The sequence below is a fragment of the Protopterus annectens genome, chromosome 8.part0 (assembly GCF_019279795.1).
Source record: "Protopterus annectens isolate FY-2018-M chromosome 8.part0, PAN1.0, whole genome shotgun sequence".
In the NCBI taxonomy this organism is placed as follows: Eukaryota; Metazoa; Chordata; order Ceratodontiformes; family Protopteridae; genus Protopterus; species Protopterus annectens.
This window is the reverse complement of record NC_056741.1, coordinates 1,584,917,551-1,584,944,945: the sequence shown is the minus strand read 5'-3', so window position 1 is coordinate 1,584,944,945 and position 27,395 is coordinate 1,584,917,551. Positions and strand designations below refer to the sequence as shown.

The 27,395-nt window shown below is 44.0% G+C and overlaps 1 protein-coding gene across 1 annotated transcript in view; it reads left to right on the top strand.

The window, feature by feature from the left end:
• Nucleotides 1–26,648, top strand: part of LOC122809552 (interferon-inducible GTPase 5-like) — a 197,609-nt gene extending 170,961 nt beyond the window's left edge. Inside the window, exon 3 of the mRNA XM_044081134.1 lies at nt 24,724–26,648. Within this exon, the coding sequence (XP_043937069.1) occupies nt 24,724–25,906 (1,183 nt within the window). The 3' untranslated portion in view covers nt 25,907–26,648. The remainder of the gene's footprint in view (nt 1–24,723) is intronic.
• Nucleotides 26,649–27,395: the final 747 nt, after the last annotated feature.

Sequence of the window (27,395 nt, the reverse complement as noted above, 5' to 3'; positions counted from 1 at the left end):
TAGTTGGAGAACATAAGCGTTTTTCCAGATTTCAACAATAACTGATTCCTGAAAGGACCTATTAATAAGAATGCTGATGGGGTATGCTATGGAGGTGGCTGATAGTGGACGTATTCTGCAGGTAGGTTATCTGGGGCATTGGTGCATGATTTTAGTTTATGAAGAAGCTTTTGAATAGTAGAGGTAGGTATGGGAGAGAGTGTGAAAGAGGGTATTGTGGTAGATGGTATATGTACTAGTGTAGTGTTTAATGGGTCTGTGGTGATGGGTGGGAAGGTGAAAGTAAGTTTGGAAATGGTGTCAATGAAATAAGAGTTAAAGAGTGAGGCTAATTCAGAGGGAGTATTTTCAGGTTTTGGGTAAGGATTATGGTTAGTTCCAGGATGGAGTAGGGAGTTGATTGCTCCCCATAATTTTTGGGGGTTGTGTACATGTTGGTTTTGGAGTGTTTGAAAGTATTGTTTTTTTTTTTATTTTTGAGTAGTAATCGTTTGACCTGGTTTCAAAGTTGTTTATATTGAGTGAGATTGGAAGGGGTTTTGTTTTTTAGCCAGGCTTTCCAGGCTTTGTCCCTAGAAGACATTACAGCAAACACAAGAGCAAGACCTTAAAATGTTACCACCTAAGCACTGCAAGTCAGCAAGCACTAAATGCAACTATATATAAACAAACTGATTTCATACTGTTACCAGAAGCTGCTAGGAATCTCCTTTATTTGTCACTCCAAAGAATCCACCAAAGGAGCTGCAAAGACCATTTTATGATGTATATACACACACACACACACACACACACACACACGCACGCACGCACGCACGCACACACGCACACACACACACACACAAACACAGATGTCGCAACTCCTTTTAGAGGCTGCTTGTATTTCTGATTCATGACATTTAGCAGGAACATAATTTGTCTCACTGATGCATCATATGATGAGAACACAGGCTACCTGCCTGCTAAGCGACCTTCAGTTATATATATCAACTATCAGGAGAAACTGCACTGTAAAGAAAAAAAATAACTTTGATAAAGGATAATAAATACCTGGCTCGTTGCTGGGCATGTAAAATACACTGTAGTTTAGCTAAGGGTAATTGTTTATCTTTTTTCTTCTACCTCTTTCCTAATGTTTGTATTAAAGAAAATAACATTGGGCCAGATTCACGATGGTTTGCACGGAGTCTAAGAGTAGAGTAAGACTCCATGCAGCCATCATGTCCGACGAGCGATCCAGGAACAGCTTGCAGGGGCGTGCAAGAGAGCTCCTAAAATGGGTCTTACACGGACAGGGCTGGGATATGCAAATTACCTCAATTGCAGGCGAGAAAGGCATGCAAATGAGGTAGATATGTGATTCAGGAAATCCGAACCTGTCCAAGTAAGAGCAGTGTTATTTGTAGAAATGTACTCAGTTGACAACTGAGTACCGTTCTGCAAATAGCAAAATGGAGCCGTGACAGCTCCAGATAAAGGTTGCATACAGTGCAGGAAGCATGCCAATGGCCAAATATATGGCCATTGGAAATGTTTCCTAATGCAATATGAAAATAAAAATATATATATTTTTTTTTGCCGATTTCCGATGTTTAAGCATAGTGCAGCGCCGCGCAAATGGGCTGCACTCTAAAACCCAGAATACTAAAAATTAAAACCCACAAATGTGGATTTCATTGAAATTGGTAATGTACAATGCAAGGGAATGGCAGGCTGAAGACAACATGGCCACTGTGTAGAGGTTGCTAAGGGGGGAAGCTCAGTCTAAGAGATGTAACCAAGCATTAGTAGGCAATCCTATGTAAATGAGTGTTAGGATAGTGAATCGCAAGTTTACATAGCAAATGAGCACAGTCAGTGGCGTGTAGGAGTAGGATAAGGGGAGTAACAGAGTAGAAGATAGGTGACATCATGAGGGGGGTATGTATGAAAGAAGTGAAGCTCATTGGAGCAGAGTGGCATGTGTCAGCTGTCATTTACACATCATGGAAAGAGGTGTGTCAACAGGTAGGCAAGGGAAAGGCAAGAAATGGAAGGTGTATGCCGTGGATAACACCAAAGTTTCTTGCTGAGTGTGCATGCGTGCGTGTGCACGCCTGTAAACGCGAGTAAGACAGAGTGCGCGCGTGTAAGCATGTGTGCGCATGTTTAAGCCGGAGTAAGCATGTATAAGGCTGTTTAAAGAGTTGCAAGCGCGTTTGTGCTGGTGTGCATGCGTTTTAATCCGAATAAGCAAGTTTTAGTCCATGTTAGCATGTGTGCGCACGTGTTAGCTGCTGTGTGCGTGTTTGCGCTTGTGTGCGCGGTGCTCCCCCGTGAGGAAACAGAAAGGAAAAAGGAAGCACAACAAATAGTAGGAAGCTACCAGGGAGTACTAGCAGAGCTAGTAGGTGAAAACAATCAGAATCAGGCAATTACACAGGCAGTACACTAGCCCAGCCCAGCCTAACACTTAAAACTCTGCAAACAACAGTCCATTATGTTTCTCACAACAGACACTGCAGTAAGCTAATAGAAGTGAAAACTGAAAAAGCTTTACTGAGACGAAGAAATGTTAGGGGCTGACATTGCTGTTATAAGGCAACATATGCAACATGCTGAGGGTAGTGACAATGTAAATGCTGCTGGACAACCCACAGTGAGGAGACGGAGAAGAGTATACAGGCCCAGGGTAACCTACCAGGGGCTACATGAGCTGGAGATAGTGGAGCGGTATACAGTGGACAGAGACCTCCTGCAGCAAATTGTTGAGCTGTGCAGGCCACGCCTCACACACAGAACCAACAGAGGGGAACCCATCCCAGTGGAAACCAAGGTATGTGTTGGCCTAAGAATATTAGCAACAGGTATCTTCCAGAGACCAACTGGTGATATGATGGGGATATCACAGGCATCAGCATCCAGGGTACTACACCAATTCCTGAATGCCATGTCAACACATGTCGGTGATCATGTATATTTCCCCAATTCCCATGAGGTATTGGCCAGCAATATGCGTCTCTTCCAGCAAATAGTGGAATACCCTGAGGTAGTCGTTGCAATAGACTGCACGCACATATGCATCAAAGTACCAGCCGGCGAGCGGGGTAGGGTCTACTTCAACCACAAGGGCTTCCCCTCCATCAACTGCCAGGTCATGTGTGATGCCCAGGGCATAATATTGAATGTGTTTGCAGGCTGCCCTGGAAGCTACCATGATTCCCATATCTGGCATCTGATGCAGCTGTACCAGACATTTGCCAATGGGGACATCCCACATGGTCACCTAGTGGGGGATGCTGGCTATGCACTGGAGCCGTGGCTGATGACACCCATCAGAAACGCATACACACCTGAACAGGAATACCATAATGAGGCACACGCACAAACACGTAATGTAATAGAGCGTGTGTTTGGGCTGCTCAAGTCATGGTTCCAGTGCCTGGACACATCTGGTGGAGCCTTGCAGTACTCACCAACTACATGTACCCAAATTGTCATGGTATGTGCTATGCTACATAATATGATCCTGCGAAAACAGCTGCAGCAGGACCAGCATAGGCCTGGGCCAAACGGCCCCCCACCATTGCTAAGGCCATCACAGGCAGAGTGTGACTCAGAAGAGGAACAACCTGAGTCTGCCCCAGAAGGCAGAAGGAGGCGTGCCCATTATGCTTTGGCCTTGGCAAAGAGGCAACGCATAGCACATACACTGGCTCAGTAGGAACTCTGGAAATGATACCTCTCTCTAACTCGCACATATAGTAAAAGGGATGCCTAAGTTGACACTACCTGCTTTCAAACATGTACAGGGAGTGTAATATGTGCATCTGACATAGGTAGCCCTGCAGCACCACCTAAGGCATGATTGCCATGTGTTAAGCAATATAAAGCAGTGCTAAACAGCATTTACCACCATGTAGTATATGCAAACAAAATCGCACACACCAACTAGCACAACTGTGGTCAATGTTGAGTAATATTGGGCAATGTCCAGCAATGTTGGTGAATATTGAGCAATGTTGGACAAGCCTGGTCTAAGTAGGGCATAGCTGAACAAAAGCCAACATGCTCATATTTGTTTAACTGGCCCTTAAGCAGTCTGGTCTGCTCAGTATGAAAATATAAAGCAGTGATGGGCTTCGAACCCAGGATACTATGCACTATAGTCAAAGTACTGAACCACTAAACCATGACAGTATTGCAGAGGTCAGCCTGTATGAAGGAATGTTGATAAGTCTATGCAATATATCTCATGGAAACCCTGCAGGCACAGCATAATCCTTGTCTGACTTCCAACACACACAGTATAAATGTTAATATTGGTCATGTTCACACACATCAACAAATGTAGTGGACCTCAGCAACATACTGAAAGGTCACACTGGGCATGCTCACACACTTGAATAAATGAGACAAATGTCAGGTAACAAAACATGGAATGGCTGAACTGGGCATGCTCACACACTTAGGCCATGTCTGAGTACAGCAGTGGGCCACGCATTTCTGGCAGTTGCATGTGTTAACCCAGGAACCTGTCACTATACAGCAATCCGCCCTGTGCACACAGTAATATGACAACAGACACATCTATAATATAGTGGAACCCTGTCATAATCAAATATGTTCTGCAGATACCTAAGTTGTTCATAGAAACTGGTAAAGCAAAGACGATAAAGATCTGCAAACAGTATCAGCAATAAACATTGTGCATCTTGAACATTAGCATAGGTTCAGAGGTCGATACTAGGCTATCTGCCCTAGGGCATGTACAAGCCTAGCCAGAGTGTGTTTGGCATTCGCAACCCTGTCAGATTACTACACTGTGTGTGTGAATAGTAGGTCACACAAGATAGCCCATGTACATTTAGGCTAGTGTGCCTCTGTCTAGCAGGGACACAGAAGATATCCCAGGGGTAAACATATGATCACCCATACAGTCATCAAGATGTCTCCTGTAGATGGTCAGTGGGTGGCTCTGCCTATGTGAAACTGGGAATACATTCTGGAGTGAGTGGAGCCTCTGGGATAAGAATCTGTCCCTCCAGCATGTCCTATTAACATCTGTGCTGAGGTATATGTCCCTGGAGTGTGTAGCTCCAAGGGAGTCGGATATCCTGAGGTGGAGCATGTCCAGTAATTCTGGGTTGAGTATATCTGTAAACAACAGGCACACATCATAACCGAGTAGGTGGTAAGCGACTGAGTAGAGCTGGAGTTACTGCATCCGAACTGTGCAGGGCATCTGTGTGAGTCCCTAGATCTGCTTGGTGAGGAACTTCTGTGGCCAGTACAGTTGCTGCAGGTGTCGGGTAAGGTACACCCCAAATGTGGCATTGTAACCAAGCATGGATGTGATGAGTATAGGGGCACAATGACCTCACTCGATCTACATGTGAAACCATATGGGATAAGGTGGCCCACATAGAAGGTGTGTCCAACCACTTTGGCAACGTGAATGTCAAAGGCGACAGTATGAACAAGTCATGTCCCCAAACCCCTAACAACTCCTACTGTATGTAATGGAGTACTACCTATGTGGTAATGTGTGGGCATGTTGTTATTCCCAAAGGGGATGACTATGCAATTAATGGCATTTAGCTGTAGGCCATGGCTCAGGCACCAGTCATCCATCTCTGTGAGACCCTGTTTGAGTATGCATGTGGCAGCTGGAGAGTTGATCATGGCACCCAGTTTGCAGTCAAGTGTAAACATGTTCAGCCATATTCCTCCTGTGGTAGCCTGTACGTCAGACAAATGTATAAAGAACAAGAGAGGTCCCAGGACCGAGCCGTGTGGGATGCCACGTGTAACTGGTGTATAGTCAGACATGGCACCTGCATTTCTGACCATGTAGGTGCTATCCCTGATCCAGGTATCAATCCATCGTGTGAGATATGTGTCCATATTGACCCTGGTGAGCCTATGCATAATGGCCCAGTGGGTTGTTGTGTTGAATGGTTTTGCAAGGTTCAGGTAGGCTGTGTGGACAACCGTCCCTATGTCGATAAACCTGTTAGCATTTAAAGAATACAAACAGGTTCAAGAGGCAAGATCTGCCCACAACAACGCTGAAATGTGTAGGACACAGTGTCTGTAGGTTCCCGATGTCTATGTGTATGAGTCCCATGATACGCTCCATAGCTTTGCAGAACAGGCTAGTTAGGCTTATAAGGCAATATTGTCTGTGGTCCATTGTGGCACCAACTCTGTGGAGTGGGACCACTGTCGCTGTACACCATTCCTTGGGTAGATATCCTGTAGTAACTCCGATATTGAACAGTGATGTAATGTGAGGGTTACATCTGTCATGAAGCTCATGTAAGATGCAGGCTGGGACACTGTCTGGTCACATTGATACTGTGATGTATGCTTTGGGGAGGGCAGCACTCACCTGTTACTGTGTGATGTCAAGGAGGTTATACTCTGTTGGGATGGATAGTTGCTCCTTAGGGTGGATGGGGGGGGGAGACATCTGCACTGAACCTGTTTGCCAGGATGTTGGCAATGCCAGTGGGTTCAGGGTAAGTTTAGTCAGTATGCAGTAACTCACAGCATATCAGTGAGTGTCCACCCTGGTTCCTGACATAACTGAAGAAGGCTGTGTGATAGTCCTACGTGTCTGGTGCAATTGTCTGGTAGAAGTGGCCCTTAGAAAAGTTCATGAGTGATTGTAGCTGTCTGCTAGTACAGATCACAGATGTCTTCCCAGTCTGGGATTGTGCTCTATCATGTAGTAGCTTCCTCCTGATGTTGTACAGCTTATTAATGGCTGGGGTCTACCAGACAGGTCCCCTGCCATTGGAGTAGTGAGTTCTGTTGTTATTTGGGATAGCACAATCCATGCAGTCCACTAGGTGTCCATAGAATGTGTATGTAAAGGATTCAGCAGTGTGAGCCGTATTTGCCACTGACTCAGGGTCTCTGAAGGATACCACCTTGCTTTGGTGAAGTGAGATGTTGGCTCATGAGAAGTTCACCAAGATTACCCAGGATGGGTGTGTGGAGGGTATATGTATGTCCAGTGAGATACATGTATGTTCTGATCTTACCAATGAGGGGTATATCGCTGGTGTGGAACATAGAGTCCCCATGTTGGCGATGATCAGGTTCAATATGTGTTCCCCCTTGTGGCTGTGCTGACTGGTCGTGCCATAGCTTATGAGTCTACAAATTGTATCAACTGTTGGGTGAGGGTGTTGTGCCTTGAGTAGTATTCCCAGTCAATATTTGTGTATAGGAAGTCACACAATATAATGGTGTTTGTGGAGAACTTCATATTCTCTATAGTTCCCATGAAAGCCGAGTGTGGCTCCTGAGTTTGGGAGGGTGGTCTGTAGCAGGCAATAAACTGAAAGGCAGTTTTGCACAATGGTAGTTGTATATGTATGGTCTGTGATGCTTTGTGCAGTGCTACTAACCCGGAGGTGTGTGTATCTGTGATGTATATGGATACTCCCCCTAGTTGTGTTGTCTGTTCCAAGTCTTGTTGTCAGAAATCATGGTATGAAACATAACCTGGTAGTGCTGGTGTGCATAAGTGAGCCTGAAACAGGCATCTGTTAGTGCACAGATATCGCTATCCTCCATACTGAGGAGAGTCCTGAGTGGCCGCAATATGAGGGTAACACATCTGGTGTTGAGCAGCATTACCCTTAGTTTAATTTACCCTGTAATGTCTATGGAGGTGGGTTTGTCTTTTGAGCCCTGCTTAAAAAAGGCACTATGGTGGCAGCAAGAGCCTTAGCCAGCATTCGAAAGTCCAAGGGTGACAGGTGCAAGCTGTCCATAGTGAAGCTACATGGCATGTTGAGCATGTCACCATAGGCTGACAGACACTGTATCCACTATGTATGAAACAAATTTGTTAGGCAACTGTTAAACGTGATATGTGTGTCTGTATACTGTGACATCATAATTGGTGGGTGTAAGATGCTAGACAAGGTCAGGGTCATGCTGGCCTGGGCTACATGATCAGAGTGTTCCTCCATGTATCATGTCATATGGTCCAGGGAGTAACGTCTGAGGTGTTATGCACCAGCATGGACAATGATGGTGCCAGTCCTGTACTTGCTTTGGAGTGACCTGACTGCCTGTGTTATGTGGCAGATCCTGGCACCCGACAGACAGCCCAAAGTGGCTATTCCCATGTTAGGGCTGGTTAGTGGTACGTCAGTGTGTCTGACAATATGTGTCGCCTTTTACAAGTGTATTAGGTGTGTTGTTTAGCCCGAAGGGCAGTGACTGAGTGGCACACTGACATTTTGAACTATGTGATATGTGGGTATTATAGTGGGGTAGCAGTTGTCTGTGTGTCCGCTTTGGAGGTCTCTGCTGCTTAGGCAGAGTACATTTATAGCATCTGAGTATGTCTATGTGTGATAATGTGGTTGGAGTGCTGTTGCTAGAGGATATGTGAGACTGATATGTGTTGTGTGTGTGTGGTTACTTTCACCACCTGATAGACTGTGCCAGTCATAGGTCGAGAGAGTTCAGCACCCTGTATGTCTATATAGGTGCATCTCACACATATATCTGAGTTTGTCGGGAGGAGGAGTGGGTTGTCTGTGTACATGAGGCAGATGTGACATTGTGTCAATATCACAATATCCACCAGCTGGACTGGAGAGTACACATGAAACCGACCCCTGGACATGCCAGGATATTATGATGACATACTCTGTAGCCTGATCACAAAGGATCAGTAGGGTGTTAAGCATGTAAAAGAGTATAACAGGGATTAGTGCTCATGTTTGTTGGTGGTTTGTAAAGAGTAGCTGAGAAGGAGTCCAGACTGAATCATGACACCTCCTTCAGCTATGTCATAAATAGCAATGTACACCCATATATGTCCAGAGTCAGGGCCAACTGTACCTGACTGACAATGCTGACATCCTGACAGACAGGCCCATATGTACATACCCACCTCCCACTGACAATAGTCCATATCATCATACCAGGAGATATCACATGTAGAATGGATGAGCAGCTACCCCCACTGCCAAAAGCATGGCAGCAAGTGGAATACATTGATTTCCAATATGTGTCATGCACAAACTACAGAGCAAACAGATCCTGCACCTGAACAGTCAGCTGAGCATCACCCCCTACACAGGATGTGGAACCATTGAATGTGTCACAGCTACATATGGCACTCCCCACAAGTGTTGGTGCACAACACACCATGGGAAGTCAAGTCCAGTACGCCTATGAAGTCTGATCTGCAAGGTCATGGAGTCCATCATGGTTGCAGTCATAAACAGAGCTATTGGAAGCTGACATACACACAACCCTACCAACTGTGGTATGTTCATGTGTGGATCATGGTTCCCAAACATGCTAGACTGTTTGCAAGGCACCCACCCAGGACATACATCAATGAACACATCTACACATGTGTCACATAGACTTTGAATATCCCTTTATCAACATCCCAGACACATGTAGTATTCATAAAACCAACAAGCTGTGCATAAATATGTGTTGACATATGACGGAATGTCAATGTGTCCACAGATAGATCACACAAGGTAAGGATTATGAGGTCTTGTTCAAGCTGTTGACACCTGTTGACCCACATGGACCATTCCTGGAATGGCATAAAACAAAGTGTACACACATCACCATGTCCAGTCTGATGATGTCACCATCCTATAAATACAGCAGGAGAAGGGAATCCAGCTAGTAATGCAAATAGCATGCCATGTTAATGTGTCTGTCTCTAGTATCATAACATAGTTAGCTAGGGGTTTGAATCCTGCAAACAGTGTGTGTGTGTGTATGTGTGCAGTTTCCTTTGAGAGGTGTTCTGTTTTTGGAGAGTGGGAAAACTCACTAAAAGAGGTACATTCCTCTTTGGAAAGTCTGATGATGTCACCATCCTACAAATACAGCAGGAGAAGGGAAACCAGCTAGTAAAGTAAATAGCGCGCAGTGTTTATGCATCTCTCTCTAGTATCATAACCTAGTTACATAGGGGTTTGAATCCAGCAAACGTGGGGTGTGTGTATGTGTGCAATTGTCTTTGAAAGGAGTGCCCTTTTTGGAGACTGGGAAAACACACTAAAAGAGGTACATTCCTCTTTGGAAAGACTGATGATGTCACCATCCTACAAATACAGCCGGAGAAGGGAAACCACCCAGTAAAACAAATAGCACGCCGTGTTAATTCATTGTTCTCTAGTATCATAACATAGTTAGGTAGGGGTTTGAATCCTGCAAATGCTGACTGTGTGTGTCACAGTTGATCAATGCAGTGTGGGTTTTGCTTTTACTATGGTATGACATATTATGATTACAACAGTAAGTGCATTGCACACATCAGGTATCTGCGTGACAAATATATATGTGTACATGTCCTCTCAATCAGTACATAGGTGTGAAGCCTGCATACTATATGAATACATTTGTTTCCATTGACAGGTTGTGTCGCTGCTTCTCAGATCGTAGGTCACATATGAATATATGTGTCAAGGCCGTCCACTGTCGTGTTCTGTGGCCAAGGTCATCTGTGGCACACACACCATGACAGTCACTTAAGAGTAGTGTGAGTGAGGGTATATGCCTGGGGTATATGTCAGACATGTTCATACACAACAGAGACTGCCAATAATGGAAGTCTTTATAGGTGTACAACTGCCTTGTGGATATGCATTCAGGCCTCTAATGTCTTATGTGATACACCTTGGGACTCCACAATACCTATGGATATGTGGATACCAAGGGACACATGACATAACATGAGGCTGTATGTACACATTGGTACCCAACATACATGTTGAAGGCTACCACCTGTGTGGTACTGATGGGATAGTATGTATAGTACATGAGGATGACTATGCCATAGTCGGCTTACTGCTATACAGCATGTATCAGACAACAGGTAGCTGTCTGCATGATACCCTTGTGTAAGATATATGTCCCATCCAGGGAATGCATTGTAGGCCAATGCATGCATTTCCAGATTTGGATGGACACATCCCTAGCATGTCTGCATGTACCTAAGGGGGCTATATGCCAAACAGGTGTGGTCACAGGAATGGGTGGCGATCATTACCACTGGTTAGTGTTACAGTGTAGCACCGGAAGGATCCAATTGTTACTGAGTTCCCTACGACTGTGTGTTATTTGTCAGGACATCATCCAATGATTGCTTATAGTCATGCTGTTGAGGTTTTGTATACTACCAGACCGCAAATCATTGACAGATATTAACAGCAACACCCACAGCATAGTGTCAACCCATGTCATACACACGTCTACCCATGTTAGTACATAACTGTAGTAGAATGCATACTGGCCATTGAAAGATACTATGAGATGTTAACAATGTGTACGACAGGGTATGCCACACATCCCATGTGTCCACTATGAAACGTACATGCAGACAGTGTGCACCCACCATGTTCACAGATGTACACTTGTTAAACTGTACTGCACACATCACACACGTACTGTCCACTCACTAACACATGCTGGCAACACATTACACTTCAGCCAAGTGGCACATGGGTGGACAATACATACTCAGACCTAACAGTGGTGTAAACAATGCTACACTGACAATCAGAGCTTTGATGCATAATGTCTGCTCAGATATACCTACAAGGATGTCGTTACACTTCCTTGTTGACATCTTGCTATTATTGCTACACTGCTATAGTGTCACCCTGTGCATCAGCACCATGTTAGCCTGTTCCTCCGTCAATGTTGCAGATGACAGGAGGTGACACAGGTATCATCATATGCACAGGGTGTTTTGTTGTTTGCCAGAGCCTGACACTGACCCATCCAATCGACATGTCTGTGTGTGTGTGTGTGTGTGTGTGTGTGTGTGTGTGTGTGTGTGTGTGTGTGTGTGTGTGTGAGGGACAACAGTACAGCATGGGCCAATGTTGATGTAATGTGTGTGTGTATGTGTGAGCCTTAGTTGTTTGGTTAATGTGTGTGTGTCTGCATGCACCAGCTCCACCATGTGGCTGCCATATACGGTAGTTTGTGGGACAGCCACAGACTGTACCTGCTAGGCTGTACAGATCACTGTCTCCGGCCATGGACACAGTACCTGTGCCTGGCAGAGGTGCTACAGACAGTATCGGGTACCAACTCTGACTGGGTACTGTCATCAGAGGCAGAGGTATGCCGACTGGACCCATGTCCCTGCTGGGACTGGCCAGAGCCATGTGCACATGGTCTACTGGGACGGTCAATGGACAGGCCAGCCCTAGCATTGCTGGGGCTGGTACTGCCACTACTGGAGCAGCTGTGAACTGTGGGCCATCCACAACCACTGCCAGCTGTTGCTGTTGCTGACATGCGTCCGTGTCAATGTCGCAACCATCCCACACGGTCCTGTCTCATGGAAGACATGTTGTGGAGGGCATCTAATGTCTCCACCCAATGTCTATCAGTGACCTCAGTGTAAGTCCGGATGGCACCGGCAAGGTCACGGATGCTATCATTGATAGCGGTGTAATGTGCCCTCTGCACCCTAAGTCCCTGCCTGGTGTACCGTTCCATATGTGCCTGAGCCTGCATTACAGCCCAGAACATACTGGACGTCATAAGACCTGTGAGGGCACGCCTACCAGGGGCAATATGACCAGAGGTGCTCCCCCGAGAACCCCTGGTCCTCTGCCTATGTGGTACCATTCAAGGAATATGGCTGTGGCTGCTGTGAGGGGATGCAAGTGCCATGGGTACCACACTCTCCTGGTCAATGCCAACTGTATGCTGTCCCTCGCCTATGGCCATTGGTGGTGAGGGATGTATTGACAGTATGAATGTGCGCATAGATGGGGTTGAACGCTGTGTACTGTCGATTGGCGGACCAACAACTGACCCTGTCAAACCTTCCTGTGCCAAACTACATGCCTCATCATCACCACTATTCGTGGCAGTGGCTTCAGGTTGCCTGCTGCTGTCGCCAACCACTAACTCAGCACCTGTGAGAGGAAGACAGGAAACACACTTTACGGTCTGCACACGCACACATGCACACATGCACACATGAACACATGAACACATGCACACATGAACACATGAACACATGCACACATGCACACATGAACACAAGCACACATGCACACATGCACACATGAACACATGCACACATGAACACTAATACACTCCTCACTACAGCACATACACACACATACCAGCAATCCAACACATACTCTATAGTGGGTGAAGGTGGGTGTCAGTATCACAAGGTAAACAGTCACCACACACGTGTCACCATGCATAATATGTGTTGCACAAGACCATGCAGTGCAAGTGTAGTTGCCCCTATTAAATGGCAGTATACATGGCTTTGATGCAACTGTGTAGTTCTTCAGTGATTGGCTACACCCTGGAATACACTGTGTACATGGACACAACATTGCTGTGCAGGTATTATCAGCTCTGCAATGCCCTGTGCACCATCACTCACAAGTATACATGCCATGGCTGCATGTGTTATCTGTGTGACACATAGATATCCATGTCTGAGTACAGTGTCTGTGTCCATAGCAGATAATAGTGGGCACGGGTGCAGCACATGCATGCTATGTACACATACGGGATGTGTGGTGCATGTTGACGTGAAGGAATCCCAATGCTCATCATGGCCAGTGTACAGTGGTTATGGTGAGTGTGGGACATAGTGCAGATATGTCGGTGCCAGACATGGCATGGCATGCTACATGACTGCAACATTGAACACCATACATACCCAATGTGTGTCAAGTGACCTATACACCCACTAGCATTCCAGGACATATATGTGACTCTTTCTTTGGATGGTGACTGCTGTGCATATTGTGTATAGGTGCATATGTTTGCACACACACAACATTGAGGTGCAAAGCAATGACTGCCATGAGTAGTACTGTGGTCACTGTAACTGGATGGGGTGTAGTACCCTGTGCCATCATCAACATGCATCTTGTGGTCACTCACAGCTACTAATGTGTACAAGACCACTGCCTAGCATGCTGTACCTGAACTGCAGTGACGTGGCTACATTCACAATTACACAGCCACCTTGTACATGGGTGTGTGAGGTGCCCAATAGGGAGCATTGCCTAACATGACTGTGTTATGTGTTGCAGAGTGTTGCACAGCCCCATGATAGGCCTCTACTCCTGAGGTACATCATTTGTGTGTGCATGACATGTGGGATACTGAAGTGTGACCTTACAGCAGGTGTGTGGTAATGCCAAATGTAGCATGTTTTCGTGTACTGCGTATGATAAACGTGTTCTGTTGTGTACAGCTATAGCAACTATGCATATCCAATGTGCAGTACAGTGTTGCCACAATTGTGTCTGCTGCACTGTGCATTGCATGTGATTGAGGCAGCTACTGACTTTACTGAGATGATTGATGTCTCACAGCAAACATGCACAGCATGCATTATGCATAGGTGTGTTACGTGTACATGGCCTACACCTCACCTATGACATGCACATTTCATTACCAATATTAAAGTGTTAACACACTCACCAGCATGTATCGTCTGCCCTGCTGTCACACCAGAGGGACCTACAAGAATATGACACAGTTTGTCGGTGGCCACAACTGTGGCATTGTTACTGTGAGTGTGCTAAACTACAGTGGAACAACAGTCAACAGTCACAGGTTTACGGATACTATTCCAAATATCAGTATTGCACACGTTAGGCAGCACAACTGCTAAACACACAGTACACATCTCACATATGCATATTCTAACAATACAGGTAACGGTAGTCTACAGCTAGGGCATATTACCTGCATGCTCCATGTCATCCTGCTGGGTGGCTCCGGCCTCCATGATGACACATGTCTGATGCTGTTGCTGCTGTAGGCCAGGATCCACCATGCTTGGGAGCAGCTCCTCCACTCTGGTGAGGGGGGGATGTATGGCCACCCCACCACCTGTGACAAGCTGTTGCCTATGGATATCAGACGCATGCTGCCGGACATGTCCAATTAAATCACTGCAGTGATGGCATACCTGCTCATATGTCCAGTTATGCATGCCTATGTCATTTACCCGGCGAACAAGGTCTTGCCACAGTGCAGTACGGTCATGCTGGTGCTGGCTGGCCCTGGAAAAAAGCAGGTTATAGTGCTGCACCAGGCTGTTCAGAATTTCCTGCTCCTCTGCAGCCGAATACGATGGATTACGTTGATGAGCCATAACCCTGAAAGACAATTAAACGATATGTGTGAGCATGTCATGTGGCACACTTAACATTATGAAGTACAGATATCACTTAACTGCCATATATAGCATCTATCTGTCTATCAGAGGATACACATGTTCAATACCACATATCAGTGCTCAGCCCACAACTGGCAGACAGTGCCTGCCACACTCCATATAACAAACCAGTATACACCAGTAGTCGGCACACTGTTTGGGATACAATGCACAACCTCGCCCCGGGGGTATATATCAAGCTAATGCATGAAGAAATATGTCATCCAATGCAATGAATGTCATGTACATTTACAGTATTACCAGTAAACCACCCTAGTCATTGATGCCATACCCCTACCTAACATATGTGCATGGTTGTTAATATAGCTGGCATACTGCTGTAACAGAGTATACATGTTGCAAGGTACACACACATACCCTGTAACACACATGTCATTGCGGGCATGGTACAGGCATCATTACACACACATCAGACATACATACAACACACAGATGTATGCCGACACAGATGAGCATTACCTGTGTACCTTATTGTACTGTGTGCCCCTACTTACAGATACCTATGCCTGTGGTATGTAATCTGTGCAGACTACAGAAAACACACAAGACAGTGTTACCAGGGACTGTGAACATACACCATACTGTGCTGTTTAGGCCTACAGCTTCAGGTAGTACAACAGTTCATATGTGAGCTGGAGTCACCAGCAGTACCACTTACTGAGCATACATGTATTGCTTCAGCCTACAATGGGCCACCACAGTCATACACAAGGAACTACGTCACAGCATATGCCATCCTACTATGTCTGCATCCCAATAAATGACACATCTTTCTCTGGCCTCACACCTAGGACACAAACTACCATGACAGACACAACCTCACACTAAGCTATCACACCTTTACAAACCTTGCACACAGTCACTGTCACACTCATTCCACCTCACATAGCAGGTATTGCACTGAGTACATGTGTGTGTGCATTGTGTCATAGGTAGGTAATATGCTATTGGCCCTAGGGCCTAGAGCAGCCTAGCCATATGCTACCCTGGCCTTTGACACACATGTAATGTGATTTCACTTGCCTCTGTCAACCAGATACACAGTAGTGACTCCCAGGGCATATTACCTATCCCCAAAACAATCATCAGGGGTATGTATGACATCTGCTAATGAGGAGCCTTGTTTGTTCATGCTGGGTGGTTTATTCCAGAGTATGGCATATTTGTGGATAGGAACCTGTACCTCCAGCATGTGCTGTTTAGTGAGGTGACAAGGATTAGGGCCCTAGGTCATGTAGCCCTGAGGGACTGTGAGGTGTTGTCATGGTGGTTGGCCGACTGCTATGGGTGTGACATACCTCTGTATGTCCGACAGTGGTAACCTCTGGGTGGACGGTATGCAACACACTCTAGTTGCGGTTTTGTGAGTCAGTCTGCATAGAGCATGTGTTTGAGGGCAGTATTACTCTTTGTTAGGTATGTCTGTGGCCTTTCCACTTGCTGTAGTTGTCATGTGAGGTACATATCACATGGGCATTGTGATGAGTAGAGGGGAACATCGACCTATATTTCCCTAGATGACACACCTTTTGTGATGACACGTACCATGTAGACAGATTACATGACTACTGTGGCACTGTGATTATCAAAGGGGAGCCTACTGTCCACCTGTGTCCCGTGTACCCTTTTGATACCTTCAGTGTTAGGCAGGCTACCACCTATGTGGCAGTTACTGCGTAAGGTGTTTTGGAATGGGGTATGGCACTGCAGTATCAACACTGGTGTTCATTCCATGCCTTGGATAACAGGCACCTGTTGCAGTACATATGACCCCGTGTCTCCCTCTCTCTCTCTCCCTCTCTATACATGTGTATATATACATATATATATGTATATATATATATATATATATATATATATATACATATATACATATCTATACATATCTATCCATATCTATCCATATGTATACATGTATACATATCCATACATATCCATACATATCTATATATATATCTATATATATCTACATATATCCATATATATATATATATATATATATATATATATATATATATATCGATATATATCGATATATATCTATATTTATCCATCTATATCCATATAAATCTAAATATATCCATATATATATATACACACACACACACACACACACACACACACACACACACACACATATATATATATATATATATATATATATATATATATATACATGTATATATACACATACATGTAAACATCCATTGCTGTACATATAGCTGCACATATAGGCACATATACTGCCCACCTTTCATGGTGGGGATGTCAATTATGCAACAGTTGTGAGACATACGGTTATGTAATACTATTGCACAATGTTGTGCAGAATGCATTCTGCTGTCCTCAGGCCGTATAGCTGTAGCAGGCCTCACTGCCTGTAGCTCAGTCCCACAGCGTTTAACACCACATGACATATACCGGCACTGCTTGCTTTCTACAATGCCACACACTACAACCTACATACATATGTGCACATAGCAGCCTTCAACAACATACATATGTCCAGCCTTCACTAACAGTTGCAGTATGTCCCTTGCCCTATGCAAATGTGCATGTACATATAGATACGGACTGCTGCCACATATGGATGATTCACAGTATGTAGAGTACCCTTCAGACACATCTTTTGGATGTCAGCAAATACATATTTGTTACATACCTTACCTTTGTATTCCTCACCTCCGTCTGTTGTAGGTGTTGTCTTTTTTTTTTTTTGGTTTTGTTTCCTCTGTGTGTTGCTGTTTGTTTTCAGCGTCTGTCTCCTACTGCCTGTTTGTGTCTGTCTGTCTCTGTCTGTCTCTCTCGCTCGTGCTCTTTTTCTATCTCCCAGTTGTTGCAATGATATTATTGCATATGTGGACAGCAGATACAGGCTGCTTTTCTAGGTATCTGCACATGTGCATGTGATGGCCTCTGCACCAATTGGTGCCCACCATTTAGTAATTGCATGCAGCCTGCTGTGTGGCAATTGCAGTTCTCACTGTGATTTCAGGACACTGCTATAAAATGATAGGTTAGGTAGGCGTAGCCCTTTCAGTTTTGCAAGGTGGGGACCATGCTTGTTTGCTGTGGACACTGTTATCTCAGTCAGAAGGTTGGTATACGTCTCATATATCAAGCTGGGTTGTAGCCAGTGAAATGCATGTTGTACTGAAACCTGACTATTGCTTCTTTCAGTACACTCTTCTCAGTGTGTAGGTTTACTCACACCTCCTAATGCTAACACTGGATACATGGGAGTATGTACTTTCTTTTCGAATTAGAGAATTAACTGGCATACTATAGTAGTTATTGCAATGCATTCCTAAGGCTTTCCTATTTTCCCTTTACATTCACTCATTGTAATGCATGTTATATGTCTTTCAGCACCAAGTTATTGTATATCTGCTGTGGCTTAGTGATACGTCATGCAGACTGGGGAGTCCAAGGTGTGGGGTTTGAGACTGACAAGGGTATTTTATTTTGTTGCTGAGCAGTACAAGGGCTCTGTCATACAGAGTGACTAAGGCACTTTTAAGCAGTTGTAAGCCGGTTTGCGTGGGTTTGCGTGATGCTTAGCGATGCTAAGCGAAGTTTAGCTTAGCTTATTTTATGTTAGCTATACTAAGCTAAGATTGGCGTAGCTTATCATATCTTAGCAATGCTAAGCTGAGCGCACACATGCGCACACTGGTGCAAACCCGCTTACTACTGTTTACAAGTGCTCACTCCAGCTAACCCCTGCGCTCATTTCTTTGTCAGAAAAGTAAATGGGGAGATAGGAATGTGGTGATAAAGGGTGCACAAAGAGGGGAAGACAGTAGGGAAACCAGCTTGGGGTGTACAGGATGGGTGTGGAGAAGGTCCATAGCTGCCCATTTCTTTACCAGCAACAGCTGTGCATATGCAATACATTAGGAGGGATATTTGAAACCTTCCACCCGTGAGAGAGGGGTGAGGACAACTAAGTATGTTGTACTACTAATTATGAATATCAGGCACATGCACTGTTTGTGAACTGCTATACTGTCATTAGTACGTTACTCACTTCTGAACAGTCTGTGGTTTGTTTGTGTTGACATTAGCACAGTCTGCTCAGGGGAACTGGACATATTTCAGTACTGTGTATGCCTGCCTACACCCTTGGTTGTGCCTGACTACACGGGTATATTTTACCTTTGGGTAGGGGTGCAGAACTGCAGAGTGCATTATTTATTATCATGTGATGTTTATCTTGCTGAACATGCAGAGCTGCTGTGTACCTGTAAGTCTATAAAGCCTAGTAATCTGTCTGAGTAGCTCCCACCTGTGGACATATCCAGATGGTTGACAGAGGTTAGCTTAGTATTCATTGACTGTGCACCACACCAGTCTTTTCAGCACCTGAACAATGGCATTGTCACAGGTGGTTGCTAGCAGTACTTGGCTACATCCTTTGATATTTCTGTGTTGTACTCCTACATAAGGGCATGCTTGTGGAATTCATTCTACAGCTATTTGCAGAGTATGTAACAGCAGACAGGCTGATATGCCTGTGTGTTTCTGACTCTTCCAGGCCTCTGATACTTTCAGGTATATATTTGAACAGCCTCAGGGAAAGGTACATATCAGTGGGATACACCTATGATATATTTCAGATATTTTGCAGTTGTGACTTTGGGGGATTCTGAGCATATGTATTACTACACCTTTTCTGACGTGCAAGCAGTGTCTACTCTCACTTATTGACATTTATCATTAAGTGGTATTCCCCACCTTTCTGCCTATTGTTACTACATTTCACAGGGAGTCTGAGGGGCACAGCTAACATTTGTTTGCAAATCAGGGACATCCCTGTAAACCAGTCACAGTTGGCAGGTCTGGCCTCTGACCTATTCAAATATGCCAGTGTTTATCCTGCTCTGATACGGTGTGGGGTTTGTGAGGTGCTACTGTAACATTATTCCCTGCTTGCATGGCTGGTTCTCTTTTTACAGTCATGTCATGCAATTCCACAACACTTGCTGGTTAAGGGCCACAGAACATGATTTGTGTTATGCCATTCATATTCTCCCTTTACATTCACTCATTGTAATGCATGATATATTTCTTTCAGCACCCAGTTATTGTATATCTCCTGTGGTGTAGTGGTATGTCATGCAGACTAGTGAGCCCAAGGTCTCGGGTTCGAGACTGACAGGTGCATTTTATTTTGCTGCTGAGCAATACAAGGGCCCTGTCATACAGAGTGACTAAGGCAATTTTAATCAGTTGTAAGTGGGTTTGTGCGGGTTTGCGTGATGCTTAGCTAAACGCACACAAGCTCACACTCGCGCACCCCCGCTAACTACTGCTTAAAAGTGCTTACTCCCGCTAACCCCCGCGCTAATTTCTTTGAAAGAAAAGAAAATGGGGAGATAGGAAAGTGGTGAAAAAGGGGGCACAAAGAGGGAAAGACAGTAGGGAAACCAGCTGGGATGTGCAGGAAGGGTGTAGGGAAGGCCCATAGCTGCCCATTTCTTTACCAGCAACAGCTGTACATATGTTCATAATTTGGTGTGAAATTTGCAACCTTCCACCCCTGAGAGAGGGGTGAGGACAACAAAGTCTGTTGTACTGCCAATTATAATTATAAGTTTACATGCCCAGCAGACATGTGTGCGAAATGGGCAGCTATGTATGGGGCGTAATTTTTTTGTGGGAACAGATTGCCCTTTTTTATTTTTTTTTTAGGTGAGAGTGGAATGTGAGGTAGAGGAAGTAGGTATATTTGGGGAGGTAGGTTGGGGAGGTAAACAGACAAGACAAACAAGATGCATACAGGGGCAGAATTTGACACATGGGGTGGGCGAACACAATTGACAGGGAAGGTTGTTTGGAAATCGCAAGCCCATGAGCCTACAGATGGTAACAATGGAACTGAGATCCCCACCCATGGGCAGTCACCACTGCACCTTCACAGCCCCGTGGGTGGCTGTGCTGGGGGCTGAGTAGGATGGGCAGGCTCACCCGAGAGAAGCGCCACTCTCGCCTCAAGCTGGCATAGGGGATCAGCGACTGAATGCTGGATCTCCCTACACACCACAGCCCGGACCCTATGCAGGGTGACAGGTGGCCCTTCTCCACCCATGCTTGCACGGGGAGGATGAACCCCATCCCCTGCAGCGTTTCCACCTGAAGGTGGCACAGGACCAATAGAGGAGGGGAGCCTGGGCTGGACACCAGACCTGCTGGTGCCAGGTGCACTCGCCGGCTGAGGTGGGACAGGTGGGTTCGCTGGGACTGGCCTTCCCATACGTTCTGTGATTAGGTGTGTTTAATTACAACATAAGCAGAACAGCATTCCAGATTAGTTGTAACAGCATGCAATAATATTCCCATTAACACAACACACCAAGGGTACAACAGTTGAACAGCAAGCATAACTCATGCATATATTGAACCACAGTGGTTATTCCAACAGCATGCAGGGATGTTTGGTAGCAACAGGCCACCATGATTGTGGCCTTTAAACAGGGCACATGCATCAACATGAATGCAAATATTTATAGAACAATAGGACATATGTCCCAACACATATTTAAGATTACACATACCCACTGAGGTGTGGAATTGCATGGTTTATGCACATACCGTAGGGTGTAGAAAAAAACATTGGTTAACATCTTATAATGACCTTTTAGTCTACACTACATTCCTAGTGACTGCAAGTGTATATCCCCTACCTGTATTATTACACTTGCCACCATACATTAGGTTGTGTCATGGGTTTGGCTAGTTCAATATATGCCTGACCTATATCTGACATACTAACTATCCAGGATGCAGATGTTACTGCTACATATTTCTTGATTGCATTTATATTTCTTTATCTACATATCTGGGATGTTTTCACATGACATTTTCACTTCGATTTGTACAGAACCTGCATTTCTTGACACACACTCACATTTCTGGTGAATAATTACATGCTACATGTGTGCCAGGTTTACTTATTCATGCCAGGCAGTAACTGACTATTGTGGACTGTATATATGTTTCACAGCTACTAGCACTTCCATCACCCACTTTATATGGGACTGCATAACTCTGGGTTGCCAGCACATTTTCAAACAGTACTGTTTGTATAATGCAAGGGTACAACAACATTTCAGACTCTGTGACACAGACACACTCTGGGTTTTAGATCTTTATTAATAACATTGCACACTTTCCACAGGCTCACTCATTTATTTGTTTTAACAGTGTTTATGGCAGACATGTTCAAGACATATTATACCTTTATTAATAGGTTAGAACAATCTTTTTTCAGGCTCACTCACTTATGTTATATGGCAGTGCCTGCAGAGATATTATTCCAGACATATGTTACCTTTCTTAATGGGTTACTACACTCTTTTTCTGCCTCTCTGACGTTTTTATCTGACAGTACATGCAGAGGACTTATTCAGGCAATTTTATGGCTGTTTTATTGGACTACAAAACTTTCTTTCATGCTCTCTCCCATATTTTATATAACAATACATGCAGAATAATCACTAACCTGACTGGTGGCACAGCCTTAGCAGCCTATCAGCATAGGCTTGCTGATTGGTAGCACAGTCACCTGCAGCTGTAAAGTAAATGAAGGGATATTGAGACATACCTATCTGTTATACATACTCCATTATCAATTCTTACATACTGCATTCCATGGCTACATACTCAGTTGTGGGGCATTCTGCATCCCATGGGCCTCCTGTATCCACTGGTTCAGGCGGTCCTGCTTTCGTCTCTTCAGGTCTGCATGGTGGTGACAGACCTGCTCACTAGTCCGAGGAATGCCTGTGGCACTGGTGAGGCCATGAGCTAACCGGTTCCAAGCCTCTGCCTTGTACTCCATCCCTTGGAACTGGCCCTGCAGGAGTCTGGACTCATGACGGTGGACAAGGAGCCAAAACATGTATTTGGACTCCTCGATGCCCCAACGTTGCGCTTGGAAGTGTGAACCCTCTCCTGCACCTGCCATTCTGACTGCAAATGTGAGCTACAATCAGTTATGGCGAATATTCCCACCTATGGGGCTTAAATATGCCACATTTCCTGCCCTTTTTTGTGATTGGCCATTTTTGAGACTTCTAAGCTGACTGCAGACCTGCTTAGTAATGATTAATCTACCATTTCTGAGTATATGTATGCTAATAGTGGCTGTTTCTCCTAAGCTGTCATGGCTTAGTGGTTCTGTACTTTGGTTATGATGCACAGGGTCCTGGGTTCAAACCTTGTCATTCTTTTATTTTAATACTGTCTAGACAGGCTAGGGGGTGTGGCTGCATTTAAGCAACTTAGCTCTGCGTTGCTCCCCTGTGCCCTATGGTGCCCTGGTTGGCGTGGCGCGCACGTCCGCCCAAACACATTGCACTGGGTAAAGCACTTTTAAACTTTGGACAACTCTACTGCGCTGGGTAAGGTGCTATTAAACTATGGGCAACTCTGTTTAGCTGGGTAAAGCGCTATTAAACTATGGGCACCTCTGTTTAGCTGGGTAAAGCGCTATTAAACTATGGGCACCTCTGTTTAGCTGGGTAAAGCACTGCTTAACGGCAGGCTATTATATATCTGGATCCTTTAAAAATATATATTTTGTTCACTGATACATTGGCCATTTCACTGCTTTTAATAATATTTTAATCATATATGTCTTGTATTATTTCAAATACTGATTTAAAACATAAATAAAAAGGGGAGTGATTTAAAACATAAATAAAAAGGGGAGTGGTAGGACTCGAACCGTGAATGCCTCCTCTTTGTGCATACGCTCTACCATTACGCTATTGCAATTTGGTGCTAGTTGCATAAACATTCTTTCTTATGCTCTTCCATGTCAGAATTGCTAACTATAGCTAAGCAATGGGCACACCCGCGCACACACGCGCAAATACGGGCAGCTATATCATGGATTTAAAAAAAATAAATAAATATTTTACTTTTTATAACTGTGATGGGGGTTTACAGTATCAGGGAGTGTGGTGTTGGGTGCAAGTACATTTGAGCGAACTCGCTCTTGTGTGTTGACATTTTGCTTTTACTACACTTGCAGGGGCATGGGCATTTAGACTGCTCGGCAGTCGGACACGCCCCCTGCTTTCATACTCAGTCCGTGTAAGAGTTACGGTTGAATCAGTGTGCTCTCATGAATATTCATGGCACTCTGACATCATACCGTTCAATTGCAGCCTCCGAGTAAGACTTATTAAGTCTTACACGGAGGATTCGTGAATCCGGGAGATTATATATTTCAGGGTAGGCTGTTCCCAAAAAAGAACTGCAATTGTTAGCAAAGTGAGAAATTCATTAAAAAGCAGTGTTATTGCAGTAAACATTTTTTTTATTTTAATTTGGAAATTTTAGCTGCAGTAATTATTTGCCATCTGCAGCTGAATAGAATGTCCATATTGAGTTATTAAGCTATGGCTTCATGAGCTGTGTACTATTGCAGTTAAAAACTATCTGCCTCTGTAAATGTACTGATCACTTTCTTCATCTACTTTCAGAAAATCTGCAGATAATTTTGATGAGTGGAAACATACAAGAGAAGACAGCATGAAAGATTTCTACACAGCTTTTGAAACTGGTGAAATGGCAGCACTTGTGGAGAAAATTCAGTCCAGTCTGTCAACACCTGAGGGGCTCAAACTGGACATTGCTGTAACTGGTGAGGATAAATCAGGCAAATCCACATTTATCAATGCTCTGAGGGGGCTGCAGTGTGATGATGATGGGGCAGCTGAAATAAACATCGTTGAAACAACTAGACTGGCAAAGGCTTACCAACATGCCAGATTTCCAAATGTAACAATCTGGGACCTTCCAGGGATTGGAGGGCTGAAGTTTCCACCAGAGCGTTACAGTGAGAAAGTGAGTCTCCACAATTATGATTTCTTCATCATAGTGACAGCGGATTGTTATAAATGTGTGCATTCAACATTAGTGAAGACAATACTGTCAATGGGCAAAAAGTTCTACTTTGTCCGAAATAAAATTGATATTGATTATGAGACATGTCAGAGACGAGAGAAGCTGAAAGATGAGAAAAGGCATGTATTAATGACTGTGAAGCAAAGCTGCTTGAATGCTTTAAAGGATGAAGGTGTGTTGTCCCCACAAGTATTCTTAGTTTCCAGTACTAACCCAAGTGTGTTTGACTTTCAGAATCTTCAGGATAGCCTGGCGCAAGCACTTGTGAACTTAAAAAAGACTGCATTCCTGCAGTTGATCCCAGTAATCATTACACATGTGATCAGAAGGAGGCAGAGAGATCTGATGGCAATAGCCTGGGCAATAGCTGAACAGATCTGCCTAGTGTCAATTGAAGATAGTCACATAAAAGCTGGCTTCAAACTCACTACTATCCTTTCCTCTTTTTGTGAACAACTTGGTTTGCTAGAACCATCCTTAAGACAAATTGAAAAGATGACAGGGAAAGCAGTTCAGCAACTTGAGTTAAGTATTAAGTCACCACTTGCCAAATATACCAACCAAGAAGAAGTTCTAAAGCTGGTTACAAAATGCCCATCCTGGAACTCCACAATTCAGAGCTACATTTCATTCTGGGGCTCTTCATGCACTGAACCAGTTTCCTTTACTGCCACCTACAAGTTCATAAAGGATGCAATAAGGGATCTCTCAGAGGATGCAGAGAGAGTTCTTAAAACAGCACTTGACTGTGACAGTTAAAACAATCTGAGACAGTAGTAGCTTACATCCTTTGGCATTTGCCCTGCACGGACTATATAATCCTTCATTGCAGCTACTTGGCATATGTTGACATTTTCTGCATAGATAGTTATTTGTCACAGTATTGCACTTGTAATGACAAACTGCTCAATCTTTCATCACCAGTGAGCACAACAGTCTGTTGCAAACTGTGACCTGCTCTGCTTCAAATCTCTTTGGAATGAGCAAGAAAGTTTTGCATTCTAAGTCATACTGTTCATTTTTTGTGCAGTAACTGGTAACAGTAGTAAAAGATAGTCCTGTAAGGGAAGAACAGTAAAAACATGCTAGGCAGTTGGTTACCAGTCACAGGCAGAGCTCCACATTCCTTTACAAAATCAGTAAACAAAAAGCATGCCCTTCTCTGTCCTCCATGTTTACAATAAAAGTACTGCTTATACCTCCAGAAAAGGTAACTTGAATAATCCAGTTCTGAAATTAGCTACATTCTCTGCAACTATTTGTGAAAAAGCCATTGCAAAACTGGGACCTGCTTATTGGAATAACCTGCCTGCAAAAGTTAAGAACACAATAGACCCAAATAACAATGCTAGATAAGATCAAGGAGGATCTAAAGCATGGATACTCTTGTAAATGCTTCAAGGAATTGGGTTATAATTAATTGTTGCACTAAGATTAAAAATATATATATATATATATATATATATATATATGGGTCTACTACGGATGATTGAAAACTCACTTGATTAAAAATGAAATTACTAGGACCACTTCAGTGAAAGCTCACTTCACTGAAAACTCACTTTACTGAAACTCATTTAGTTGAAACTTATAAATGGCCTTTTCCCCACTGTAGTGCAATCCTGGAGTTAGTATATAAAGTAAGGGGGTATGTGGGGGGCACAGCCCCCCACATTGGGGGGTGTGGGGGATGAATCCCCCCACATATCTTGGTTATATATTCTCTTTTGGAAACAGTTATTCATTGCACTTGTAAGTATCACTGTGTATAGTTTAAAATGTGTATAATATGTGGGGGGCTATGCCCCCCACCCCCCCTTACTTTATATACTAACTCCAGGATCTCCCTACAGTGGGGAAAAGGCCATTTATAACTTTCAATAAAATGAGTTTCAACAAAATGAGTTTTCAGTGAAGTGAGCTTTCAGTGAAGTGGTCCTAGTAATTTAATTTTCAGTCAAGTGAGTTTTCAATCAACCGCAGTAGACCCATATATATATATATATATATATATATATATATATATATATATATATATATATATATGTTCAAGTTCTAATATGTTGAGGATTTTGTAAAACAGACTTTTTTTGGCTCTACTGTCATGATGATTTCATCCATTATAGAGGAATTTATCTGACTTATTTTAATTATTCTTGCCTGTATTTTTTATTATTATTTTTTTGTTTGCTGTTATTAGTTTATAATTTGTAGAATACCTGTTATGTAATCTCGTGAATGATGTGTT